Source organism: Populus trichocarpa, chromosome 5, assembly GCF_000002775.5.
Source record: "Populus trichocarpa isolate Nisqually-1 chromosome 5, P.trichocarpa_v4.1, whole genome shotgun sequence".
Taxonomy (NCBI): domain Eukaryota; kingdom Viridiplantae; phylum Streptophyta; class Magnoliopsida; order Malpighiales; family Salicaceae; genus Populus; species Populus trichocarpa.
Genome location: NC_037289.2, coordinates 19997155 through 20009503, shown reverse-complemented (window position 1 = coordinate 20009503; position 12349 = coordinate 19997155). Strand labels below are relative to the sequence as shown.

The 12349-nt window shown below is 32.0% G+C and overlaps 1 protein-coding gene across 7 annotated transcripts; it reads right to left on the bottom strand.

The window, feature by feature from the left end:
* Positions 1 to 2301: 2301 nt before the first annotated feature.
* Positions 2302 to 7602, bottom strand: LOC7469222 (tubby-like F-box protein 8). Of its 7 annotated transcripts, none has more exons than XM_024602029.2 (6): positions 7370 to 7602; positions 6915 to 7013; positions 5716 to 6076; positions 5408 to 5495; positions 4299 to 4431; positions 2302 to 3380 (listed from the first exon to the last, which is right to left on the bottom strand). In XM_024602029.2, exons 3-6 carry the CDS (start codon positions 6061 to 6063, stop codon positions 2675 to 2677), a joined length of 1275 nt encoding a protein of 424 aa, XP_024457797.1. In that variant the 5' UTR covers positions 6064 to 6076; positions 6915 to 7013; positions 7370 to 7602; the 3' UTR covers positions 2302 to 2674. The 7 variants fall into 7 exon arrangements, with proteins under 7 accessions (XP_024457797.1, XP_006383625.1, XP_024457800.1 ...); XM_006383563.3 differs by having other exon boundaries at positions 5716 to 6114; positions 7370 to 7600; XM_024602032.2 differs by lacking the exon at positions 6915 to 7013.
* Positions 7603 to 12349: the final 4747 nt, after the last annotated feature.

Below are 12349 nucleotides of genomic sequence, written 5' to 3'. Positions count from 1 at the left end.
GTTGCCTGTCTAAGCTGAAAAACCGACTGATCTGATCCATTTTGACAGAAGACTTCAGGAGAATCATCAGTTACAGGGCTGTAATGTGTGGCTGCGGTGGTGACAGCTAAAAACGTTCTGACAAAGGAGAGGTTGAAGGCAAATGACTAGCTAGTCCTCCAGCCGGCAGGCAGAGTAAGGATTAGAGACTTCACATGGGGTTGTACAGAGTGCAGGCATGGATGGGATATTTATTATTATGTATGTATAATTTAAAATCACATTTATAAGGATGATTATGGATATAACTGAACTAATTCTCTTCTTAGATATAGATGGGAATTAGGGGGTTAAAATATAGGAAGTTGCTGTAAATCTGTTTAAGTCCTTACAAGCATTAAAATTGTATTGTTCTTCATTGTTTTTTTTTTAGATTATAAAATAATTTTTTTATCTAAATTTTTATTTTTTAAATTACATAACATTTATATAATTAAAAAGGAAACATCAATTTACATTCGAGGAGAATTAAACAATAAAATAGAAAAAATAATTTTACAAACCATAAAAAAAATAGAAAAAAGACAGAACATGCATACCATGTTTAATATTACATTCATTCAACAATAAAAAACACAATTACATTAATTTGGATCATTTGTTGTAATTTGGATCGCATTATAATTGGAACAAAAACCAAGACCCTTTTTTTTTAAAAGAAAATGACAATTTACTTTTGAGAAAAATAACTTTTGCACATAAAATTAATTCATAATTAACGCCAATAAAAATCAAACCATGCAATCAAGTCTAATATCACTATCAACTCTAATATCATTGTTAGGTTTTTTAAAACACATAAATACAGCGGAAACAATAATTTTTTTTTTTTTTAAGGAGTTCCAAGGGTCTCATTGGACAATCTAGGGTGTGACCATCCTTTTCAAGACTAGATTATCGCAAACCAAAAGTCATCTCGTCTTCTAACTATAGTCCACACAAACCAAAAATAAGAAATATTATGAAAACTTTTTAAGAAGAGAGAGGTTACTATATCTTTGAATACTAGCTTTCTTTTCTGCGCTTGCAAGTGTTTCTCTATTATATTTATAACTTACATAGTTTTTCTTTACACAAAATATGAGGCATGTCATTTTATTTATATGAAAACTTGATAACCATATAAATAATAAAATATCAATTTGCTTATTAAATAATATCATATATATTGTTTCATAATAATTTTTAAAAATTTATTCTTTCAAGTCTTTAATTGATTTTCTAGGTCTAGAATTATAATTTCTTATATTAATTATATTTTAGTCCTTAATTTCTAAAACTTATTCACAAACAAGTCACACTTGATTAATTATTTCAGTTTAATTTCTAACCAATAGTTCTTAATGTGTGTGATCCATTAGATTCCTAATAAGTTGACCTAAATATAAATTATAATTCTAAATAAATAAAATAATTTAATTTATTATCAATTCACCAATTGATTGATATATATTTGAAGATCAAGTGCATCATCTAGCAAAGTGTTATGATCCTTTAAATATTAAAAAAATTATAAGTGGTTTGACTCAATCTTTTAATGAGTACTTTCTTAGTGTAATTATTATTCTTTCATCATAAATGTTCTGATTTAGATATTATAACTTGAAATATATCTACCTTTTTTAAATCATATTTGTTCTCAATACCATAGACATTAATCATTTGAATAAAATTTAAAACTCTTTTCAAATATAATTCCATCTTATGTAAGGATTTCACAATTAATACTATTTGAGAACATATAAAATATTTTTTCTAATTCATCTTGAGTGAAGAATCATCTCTTCATTACTCAAATAATTTCATATAATTTATGTTATATCCAATATCTATTTGCTTGTTACCATTGATTATAACAACTTGTTATCGGGATTAAAATGTGACATTCCATATGTAAAATAATTTAATAATCTTAACTTGTTGATTACCTTGAGTGTACTTGTCTTTCAACAAATACCTATATTATGTTTCTTTTTATAAAAAAACATAACATTTATAAATCTCAATGACTTTAATTAATATACCTTAATAGAAGAAGCAAGAATATTTAGGAAAAAAAAAACTTAGATACAATCAAAATCTCATAATTATAACAATTTTATAATTTTATTTATAAAATATTTTTATATCAAGAATATTAGATTTACTAATTAAATATTAAATTAATAAAAATTTATTTTTTCTTTATATTTATTAATTAAATATTAGATTCATTAATAAAAAAAATTAAATAATAAATATACTTTATGAGCAAAGTCAAAGTATCAAAGTAATGACTACTAGACATATATTCTAACAGAAACACACTATCGTCTCATCCCACAAAGATGCCGCTGGGAGTCAAATTACTTCATGGTTAACACGTACGGACATATTTTTGTCATATGAAAAGCAACGGATTTAACAACAGCAGAAAAGTGTACGATGGAATCATTCAAACAAACTAAGCCAATGGAAACAGAGGGGGGGGAAAGTGGGAAAGGAAAGACCAGTCAAATGTGAGGAGATGTTCTGCGCCTTCCAGTCAACTATAAGTTGTACAGTGACTGACTGCACACAACCGCCCATCCTAGAAAGCCATAGAAAGATACCATCTAGGAAACTACATGTTCTATATCTCTTGCCATTTTCTTTTCTATTCACATGCCAATTTAGTGTCAAAGCTGCTCAAGCAGATAGCAAAAGCCTGGAATGCAGACAAAGGATACCGGTAATCCATGGTGAACATATCTTTGCCAACCTTACCAAATTGAAGAATCACCTTGTCATGATCAGATTGAGCAGGCTGCGAAGGTGTTGGTGCACCAGCAGCAGGCTGCGTTGCAGCAACAAGCTGAAAGTTCTTGACAGAGGCAACCGACACTCTCCCACGGAAATTAAGGCACCAGCACTGCAACTGTTCATGCCATCTTGGTGACTTGTTCCGGAGGACCAGTGGTCTCTCCTTTCCCTCCTCATCTTCTTCTCGAGGCCCAACAATGTTGGAGAACCGGGAACTGCTAAACTCAGTTGAATTGTCAATTGATTTCGAAAAGGAAATGCTCCGAAATGAGTCTTCAAGGGAGCAAGGTAGGAGCTCAGGCTGGCCTGGGACAGAACCACCAGGCTCAAGGGATGATACAGGGATTGAGTGCATGGTGCAGTGCATCCTTCGTGGACCCCGGGTGCCAAGCACATTCAGCTCATATGTAACATGAGCAATGTTATAGCTGCCTGTAGGAACCTTTGGAGAAACTTTCTTTGAGTAGAACCTACGGCTTCGGCCAGGTGGGGCAAGCTGAGCATTATTATAGGGGGGCTGCGTGTCATAAATTATAAATTTGGTTCCCAGAAAATTTGACCTGAAACAAGAACAATAAGCATTTCAACACAATTCTGACACATAAGTACAGCAATTCGTTGAACTTTGTGCATTTAATGTTTCCTTTTGTGCATTAGTCATTGCAGAACTTTTTTTTTTTTATTAACATGGATGTTCGGCCAGCTTGCGCGCACCTCGACTAATCTCACGAGCCCTGAAGTTAAAGACCATTACAGAACTTCTTATAATGATACCTAGAGGTAGGAAGTCTTGAAAGCACCAACTCACATGCTTAACAAACCCTTGCGATAAATGGTTCATATCAGGCTACTAATATCTTGGACACCCTGACCTCACTAGAAAGGTCTAAATCAATTCATCACTCTTATCTTTAAGATCCTTGATCAAGTAAAATTTATATAATGCATGAAACAATCAATAGTTACATTTCTGATGCATCTGCAGAGCAAACAATTATCACCCCCTCACATGGAGAAACAGAAAGAAAAATTTAACCAAATCTTTAGCCTAGCTTCAGGTATCACAAAAGAAAAAAATGACATGGCTAAGCTGACATTTAAACTATAGTAGCATACTCATACACATGCATGCTAGCATGTGTCACCCATACACACTTAATCCTATACAATAGAGAAACAGAATATATTCCTAATAAAAACAAAAAAGAAATATACAGTTCAAGTTTACAGAAAAACTATGCAATGAGATTATTGACTATATAGCTAGGTAATAAGTACACCTTGGTCTACTAGACAATGGAGGTTGCATGGATTAGGCCAGTTTTGAACCCAAATGAAATGTTAATTAAACATATATTGTCTTCAAGTCATAACTAAAGGAAATTACCACAATCCAATGCAAGACTAGCATGACAATTGTAGCATAAATTTGGGGCATTAGCAACTAATCAAATATCATACAGAAAATGAACTCTCACCTTAGTTTTCCAATATATGTGCTGCTTGATTTTGATATGTTGTCTGCATCCATGGAAATTACATATTCTGTGCAAGTAGTTCTCCGAGAACGTTTTGCAGACAGAAGAAATTTTCCATTTTCAACAAGCAAAGCTGCAAAGCATTAAATTAATAAACAGCATATTAATTTAGAATACTATAGTAGATTGAGGAAACTTTGTATCAAACAGTTTAGTTGCTGAATGAGAGTATTATAGTGATTTTTGTTATCTTTGGGGAGTAATAACTTAGATTGATAAAATAGAACTGGAGCAACAATTCAAAGAAGATCAAGAGGATATCTTAGAACAGCAGATTCGGTAGACAGTTTCCAAAAGTTTGCTTGATAGATATTTTACAGAAGAACTTCGTATGCATAGCCATTAAAAAGAATTTGCTACCCATTTACACAACTGACTTTTGGAAAGAAGAAATTTCCTTTTCAATAAAATCATAATGCAAGTCACTTGCACAAACGAATTAAAAAAAAAAAGGTGAATCATTGAATAACTGTCTTTCCAGGCCAGTAGGACAAACTTAATAGAAAGAAAACTGAACAGATAATATAGAGTAATGTTACTTTAAAATAAACATTCAAGAAAACAAAAGCCACAATTGTGTGTGAGAGAGAGAGAACACATCAGATGCATATCAATCAGGCATCTGGATCATGAAAACAACTTGCCGCAATCAAATTGGTCTCTTTGCAACATAGAAAATGAATTGCAACTAATCAGAAAAAAAAAATTGTGTCTAGCTGGTTAAACAACTGACAGAAGCAACTTCTAGTTTTGGCACAGTAATAAGAAGGCACCATTAATGCAACTTTAGAAACATGATTAAATGCCATTAACAAGGACAAGCAGCGCAGCTATGCATCACTGTAGAAACCACAGCATCATGACACAACCAAATGCATGGAGGTAAAAAACATTCATTACTTCCATCCATGAAGACCACAAGAAACTAGAGAGAAGGAGATTAGGGTTGGTAAGTTAACTGCATACATCAATATAAGACCACTATTTACAAAACAGGTCACATAAAAGTGATGACAGTCAAATGCCAAAATGTCAAGAGAAAAGCTCACCAGGGCTAAGGCAAAGGAAAAGATGGTAAGTTAAGTTTGATTTGTCCCTCTTTATGAAACACTGGACGGTTCCATCCCTGGGCCCTGGCTATAAATGGATAACGAAAAAATTGTCAATTATCACTCTGTGTCATAGCAAACCCCATACAAAATAACTTTGTGCATCCACATGTTAATTCTCAGATAGAACCTTGCATTGACAGAACTTGGTTGAAAGGAAAACAACCTTATACAAGTATGAAAATGACCTCGTATAAAGATATTATAGAGGCAAGACAAAGTATGAACAAAGTATGTACGAACCTCACCTGCTTCAGGGAAACAGGGAAGGTGATCTTCCCAGAGAACTCTGGACTTCTTACAATTTCTTTACACATTTCCCTCCAAGCCCTGCACACAGAAGCACAAGCAACAACATGCTTGCGAGCAGGCCATGTGCTCTCACTTGCCTCCAATCTCTTGATCACATCTCGCAGTAATTCTGGCGGAAGACCAGCCCAAGGACTATCCTGAATGACCACAGGCTGGTCAAGCAACTCACATGCTGAGCCATGAGATTTCCCTCTGAAATGACCTGGCAGCCTGACCTCAAAACTCCGCCTCGACAAGCTCCCAAATCCATCCCTCATGTCACGAACTATACTACGGAATGACATTTTCTCTAATACACTGGCAGCCCCAAGTTAGTGAACACTTGAAAATGGATGCTGCATAAAGCAATTTTACGCTTAAGCGGATGAAAGATTACTAACCAAGAATTGTACACAACAGAAAATCAAACAAAATAGTTTTAAATTTCAGCTATAACTACAATGCTTACTAACCAAGAAAGAAGAGAGATAAGGGAAAAGGCACAAAGCAAGTAAAGAAGATTCCTATAAAAGAAAAGAGTCACATGGACCCAAAGCACCTAAAACACCAGACTTTTATCAGAAACGTCTTTTGGCGGGTTTTAAACTAATCTTTAAATCCAAGTTGCCATCAATTCAAATCTAACTTTCTTTTAGCACACTCTCGCTCAAATTAAGATTCTCAACAAAAAGGAAATATTTATAGAACTATACCCGTTCTTTAATTACAAATTATGCAATAGTGAAAAGAGAAAAGAAGAAGCAAATTCATTTGTCACTTAACTCAAATCTAACTTCCTGTATTGTATAAATTTATCCAAATAAAGAAGCTTAAACCAAAAATTCGACAAGCAAACCATATCTCTAAACAGAAAAGACTTGGAATGGGTCTCACACATTTTAGATAAAAACTCAAAAGTTCATCTCTCATGAAGAAATTTAAGAACCAAGTCTTAAAAACTCAAAAAACATAATATTATATGAAGATGCTAGAGCTTTTCTGTTCATCGAACGAACGTCATAAACTACACCGTGGAGTTCTGCCTTATCTACTATTATCACCTAATTTACTTTTTGGCCCCTAAATTTTGTTAAGTTTTGGGGCTAACATTACAATTCAGGTTCGGAAAAAAATCTAGAGAGCAAAAAATACTAACCTTTTCAAACCCCAAAACTGATCAAATATCCATTCTTCAACTCTCAAACATCACCGATCATCAAATCAAGAACAAAAATCACAACTTTCCACATAAACTCTGCAACAAAAACAACACTTCATCCTCACCAAAACACCAATATCCAAAATGTTTAGCAGCCCACAAAGGGCAAAGCTTTGGAAGTTCAAGAAATCAAACAAAAAACAAAAGTTTGACCATCCCAGGTCAGAAAAATGAAATCCTGCGCAACCTCAAAATAACACGACGAATGTGTCTTGGAAATTCGAATCAAAGACTTAAAATTCAGACATCTTTCCGGTAATTATCTCGAGAAAAAAGCAGAGAATCACCGAATCTAAGAAATATATATACATAAATATATATATATAAAGAGGAAAAAAAGGGAAACAGAGAAGTGGAAGGTGGAAGCACTAAAATAAAGCATGATAGCTCACCATTCTTCTCTACAGATTCAGATCCTTAGCTTCACCGCACGATTTCTCTCTCTATAAAAGTCTACAACGACAGGCACAGGCAGACTTGTTTGATTAAATCCAATTTACGAAATTAATGCTAGCATAGAGGCATAAGAAAAAGAGAATTAGCTTCCTTTTATTTTACTATTATTTTATGAACAGTACGACTTGGTTTAAATTTAATTTAATATTATAGATAAATATAGCATGCCACTTTTGAAGTAGAAGTAGACTTGTAATAAATTGAACTGAAGTGGAACTTGTCTCTTCTCTTTATGATAACTTGCCTATCTTATCCTTAGACAAATTATCATTTTGGTCCTCGATCCACCATGACCTTTACTTTCCGTTTCATTTATTCAACTGCCGTTATCCGACTTCCCAACGGCGTTATGTGTCTCTTCATCAAGTATCGTGGCTGATCTAGCTACCCTATGGGCCTATGGGCTACCTGGTTACAATCTGTTGGACAGTGGGCTAATGACTATGGTCCTGACCACGCAGTTGCTACAATCCACTATCTCAGGCAGATAAGGCCCACTGGCTCGGTGGATTAACTGATTTTTGTTCATTTTAACCCAATGGAAACTTGGGCTTGCAATTTTATTTTTGTCCACCTTGAATTCAAGAACTTAAATATCATTAGACTATAAGTTTATTAGTGATTGAAATTGGAGTTATGTGTTAATTACGTTTTTATTTTTAAATTAAAATGACCTATTATTTATTTAATATTTAAATAATAAATTTTCACATGGTGTATATCCTAAAGGGATATATATTAAAGGTTGTATATGACATTTAGTTTTTTTTTTTAAGAAGAGTAATAATCCAATATCTATTAAAAAAAAATTATCTTCTAATATAATTTTTTATTTTTTATATAAATATATTTTTTAACAAGAAAAATTGTAGCTTTCTAAGCTATATTGTTTATTCAATAAAAACTGAAAGCAAATAGAATAAATATAAAAAAAAATAAACAATTTGAAATAAGGATAAAAAAGGCATCTCTTTAATTAAAATCACTTTATCATATTAATGTGTTCCCCTTTTTATATTTTTTTTACCAGAAAAGTTGTTTTTTAAATAACAACTTGTCATAACCATAAAGAAAAAATTTAATAAAAAATAATACTTTGATAATTTTGACGTGAATGTATTACAAAAGAAATGAATAATATATTTCTCATGCATTGTTATATTTAACTTTTTAAAATCCATTTTCTAATTAATTGTACAATGGTAAAAAAAATATTTGTAGAAAAGAAAATGAATAAAATAATGGAGTAAAAATACATTTTTTTACCGGAAACTTCTTTTCTGATTCATAAATGTTTTTGGTGTTTTGACCAAAATATATATATATATATATATATATATATAAAGAATAGTTCATGGATTAAAGAGTGACGATAATTTGAAAAAAAATATTTGTAATAACTATAAAGACATGAACTTCTTTTTCATAGGATATCCATTACAATAAAAAAAAAATAACCAGCATAGCTAGTTTATATCTAATAATTAACGAAATGACTGCTAATATTAAAAGAAAAATACTAAGATCATATCTGAAAGTAAATGTCATATTAAATGATAGATAAAGAAATAATTTCTTAAATACATAATTTGAACATATTATGAATTATTAGGATGCAACATACTATATAAAGTATTTTTTAAAAATATTATGAATTGTTTGCATGAAACATGTTAGGAATTGTTAGGTTGTTGTTGCATAAATATTATTAAATATTTTTATGCTATATAACACTATTTCAATTGTATTTGCAAGTATATTTTTATGAAGTACTTGTTTATTATTGAATTATTTGCATGTTATTCCATCCTTATTATATTTTGTAACAAATCAGCCAAAAAAAAAGATTCTAAATGTCAAAATATTTGGCTTTCATTAGTGAAAGATAATTTGTGTTGTTAAAATAAATTTATTTATGATAGTTCATCCAAATTAGTTAAAGAATTAATGAAATTTATCTTATGGGATATAGCGTGATTATTTTTGTAATTATCCAATTTGTTTGGATAAATAAAAAGTTCATATAGGTTTTATTAAAAGAAGATAAATACAAGTTATCCGAAGATAATGGTTAGGGAAATGTTTTTGTAAACTACAAATAGCAGTATGTTAAGAACGTAATAAACTAAGAAGCTTGAAGATAATGTTCTTATCCTTATCACATCGATATGTATATAAAAAATGACATTTAAAAGTGAGAGAAACACAAAAAAGAATGCAACACTTGCAATGGAGCAAGAGTGCTCAACCAACTAAAGAGTTACACATAGTTTCGTTGTATATACTCTTGACACATGAGTGGAGTGCGAAGAAAGTTCTCGATGAGAATTGTTCGCTAAAGAGTTAGGGAGCCTATAGACTCTTAGGGGAAGTTCATGTGTTAACTATTAGCAACTAGATATTCCAGTTAGGATGACAACAATTTGAAGATCTTCAAGTGTTATAGCAAGTGTCATAACCCGATTTCGGGTTATTCCCCGAAAATTCATTTTTTTTCAAAATAAAAATCAAAAAAATAAAATAAAGGCTGGCAATGTGGAGAAAGAAGGTCGGAAAATCAAGCTGCAATTTTTGGAGGAAATTCAAGGCCTAATTGTACCCCATTATGCCCAAAAATAGAGAAAAACAATGCAAATTCAAGGTCAAATTAAATTATTATTGGACGAATTTGCATAAAATTAAGTCCAATGACATAATTAACTTTTTAATAGGCCAATTTGATTTAATCATGGGCCAAATTAAATTTTAATTATGGTTAAGAATTAATTTGGGTCTAATTGAAGGATTTAATTAAGTGCAAGGACTTAATTATACTTTAAATTGGTCAGATTAATTTTATTTGGGGCTTAATTGGTGAAAAATTAAGTTTGAAAGCTTAATTTGGGCTTAATTGAGAAGATTAAAATTTTAAGAGATCAATTTTAATTTTTATCAAGCTAATTGATTGAAATTAGGAGCCAAATCGTAAGAAAATTGAAGTTTTAGGATCAATTATAGGTGCTGTCATAACCTAATTTTTGATCCTTTTATTTTAATTATTATTATTATTTTATTTATTGAAAAAGATATAAAAAAATGATGATGAAAAAAATAATAATGATGAAAAGCAAGTAAAATGAAATAAATAAAGAATGAATTAAAATTTGGGTTAAGGGCAACATGATTGGAAGTTTTGAGGTTTAATTAAACTTTGGAATTAATCTAATTAATCCAATCAAGGGTTTAATTGGTGAATTGATAAGTTTTGAGACTTAATTAAGCTTGAAATTAATTTAATTAATCCAAATCAAGGTTTTAATTGGAGAATTGATAAGTTTTGAGACTTAATTGAGCTTGACATTAATTTAATTAATCCAATCAAGGATTTAATTAGATAATTGATAAGTTTTGAGACTTAATTGGACTTGGATTTAGTTAAATTAATGAAATCATGGACTTAATTGAATAAATAGCAAAGTTGGGGTTAATTGGGGGTCAAAATTGTAAAATTAAAGTCCAGGGACTGTTTGGTATAATTCGCTGAAATGCAGGGGTCCAACTAAAGTTTATTTAAGGGCTAGATTACAAAACTTAAAGGGCCAAAACGCAAATAAGCATTAAACACCAAAACGGCGCTGTCTGTGTATGCGCTGTTCATCTTCTTCAACGGACTCCCACCGCCACCATTACACCTGCAATCAATGGTTGGAAGAAACGGATTGTTCTCTGGCTATAAAAGCCAGAGAACGAAAGGTCACAAGTAAAAACTGAAAGGGGGGAAGACAAGGGAAACCACAGGACCGGAGAAGAAAGAAACCAAAGAAAAAAACTGGAGAAAAGGAGCAGAACCGACGAGAGAGAGAGAGACGAAAGAAACCCGAAAAGGGACTGATACCAAGATACCAGTGAACTCTTAAGTGTTTTGTTTAGAACCCCATACCAGAAGTGACCTTTTCCTCACTAGCACCGGCCTAAAACAACGAAAACCAAAACCAGCCGAGAGAGTACAGACAGTGTTCTGAAACAGAGTAAAGAAACAAAAACAAACAAGCCGAAACAGAGACACAGGAAAGGAATACAACGTGAGATACAAAGCAGAAGGAGTAAGAAGAAACTCGAAGGCAGAAGCGTCGCCCTCAGCAATCACGCGCAAATTCCCTGCAAAAGGATCAGGTAAGTCTTCTGCTCTGTTTTCCCCGCTTTTCATTACTTCATTTTTGCCGTCTGTTTGGAATTAATTAACAAAGGCCAGGCACGCGTGATTTGGATCACGCGTGCCTCATGTGGCCCAGCCGGGTCACTGGCTTGGGCCAGTGACCGGGCTGGGCTGGCTGGGTCTAGCCCAGCCCATGTGGGCTGAGCTGGGCCCAGCCCAAAAAATAAAAAAAACAAAAAAACAAAAAAACAGAAAAACAGAAAAACAGAAAAGTAAAAAAGGTAGAAAAAATAAAAAAATATGTATGCATGAATAAAAATAATGTAAATTTATTGGTTTATTCAATGACGTCAGAGTCAGGAATAAAAATACCGGTTTAAATTTATATTATTTTTATTCGGTGTATTTTATTTTATTTAGCTAGAAAAATAAAAAATATGTGCATGTGTAAAAATCAATTTATTTTTATTTATTTATTCACTGGCGCTAGAGTAAGGAATAAAAAATATTGATCTAATTTTTCGTAGCTACGAATTTTTACCAACGCCAGAGTTGGAATTATTCGAGCTCGAATATTCACTGACGCCAGAGTCAGGAATATTATAAACAAATCATCATAGCATAAGCGAATAAATGTTTAGCAATTTAAGACAAAACCAACAATGCAGTCTGCCTTAGACAGAACGTTTAAGGGGTGATAATATCTTCCTTTTTACGTAACCAATCCCGAGCCATAGAATCTCTGTTGACCAAGTTAGGGTTCCTAGTGACCATAATACTA

What these genes read in the sequence shown, in the direction of transcription:
- LOC7469222 (XM_024602029.2), bottom strand. Translation starts at nt 6,063, where the DNA reads ATGTCATTCCGTAGTATAGTTCGTGACATGAGGGATGGATTTGGGAGC. An exon ending in TTTCCTTTGCCTTAGCCCTG is followed by an intron (nt 4,432 to 5,407) that starts GTGAGCTTTTCT and finishes AATGCTTTGCAG; the next exon opens with CTTTGCTTGTTGAAAATGGA. An exon ending in ACATATATTGGAAAACTAAG is followed by an intron (nt 3,381 to 4,298) that starts GTGAGAGTTCAT and finishes TTCTTGTTTCAG; the next exon opens with GTCAAATTTTCTGGGAACCA.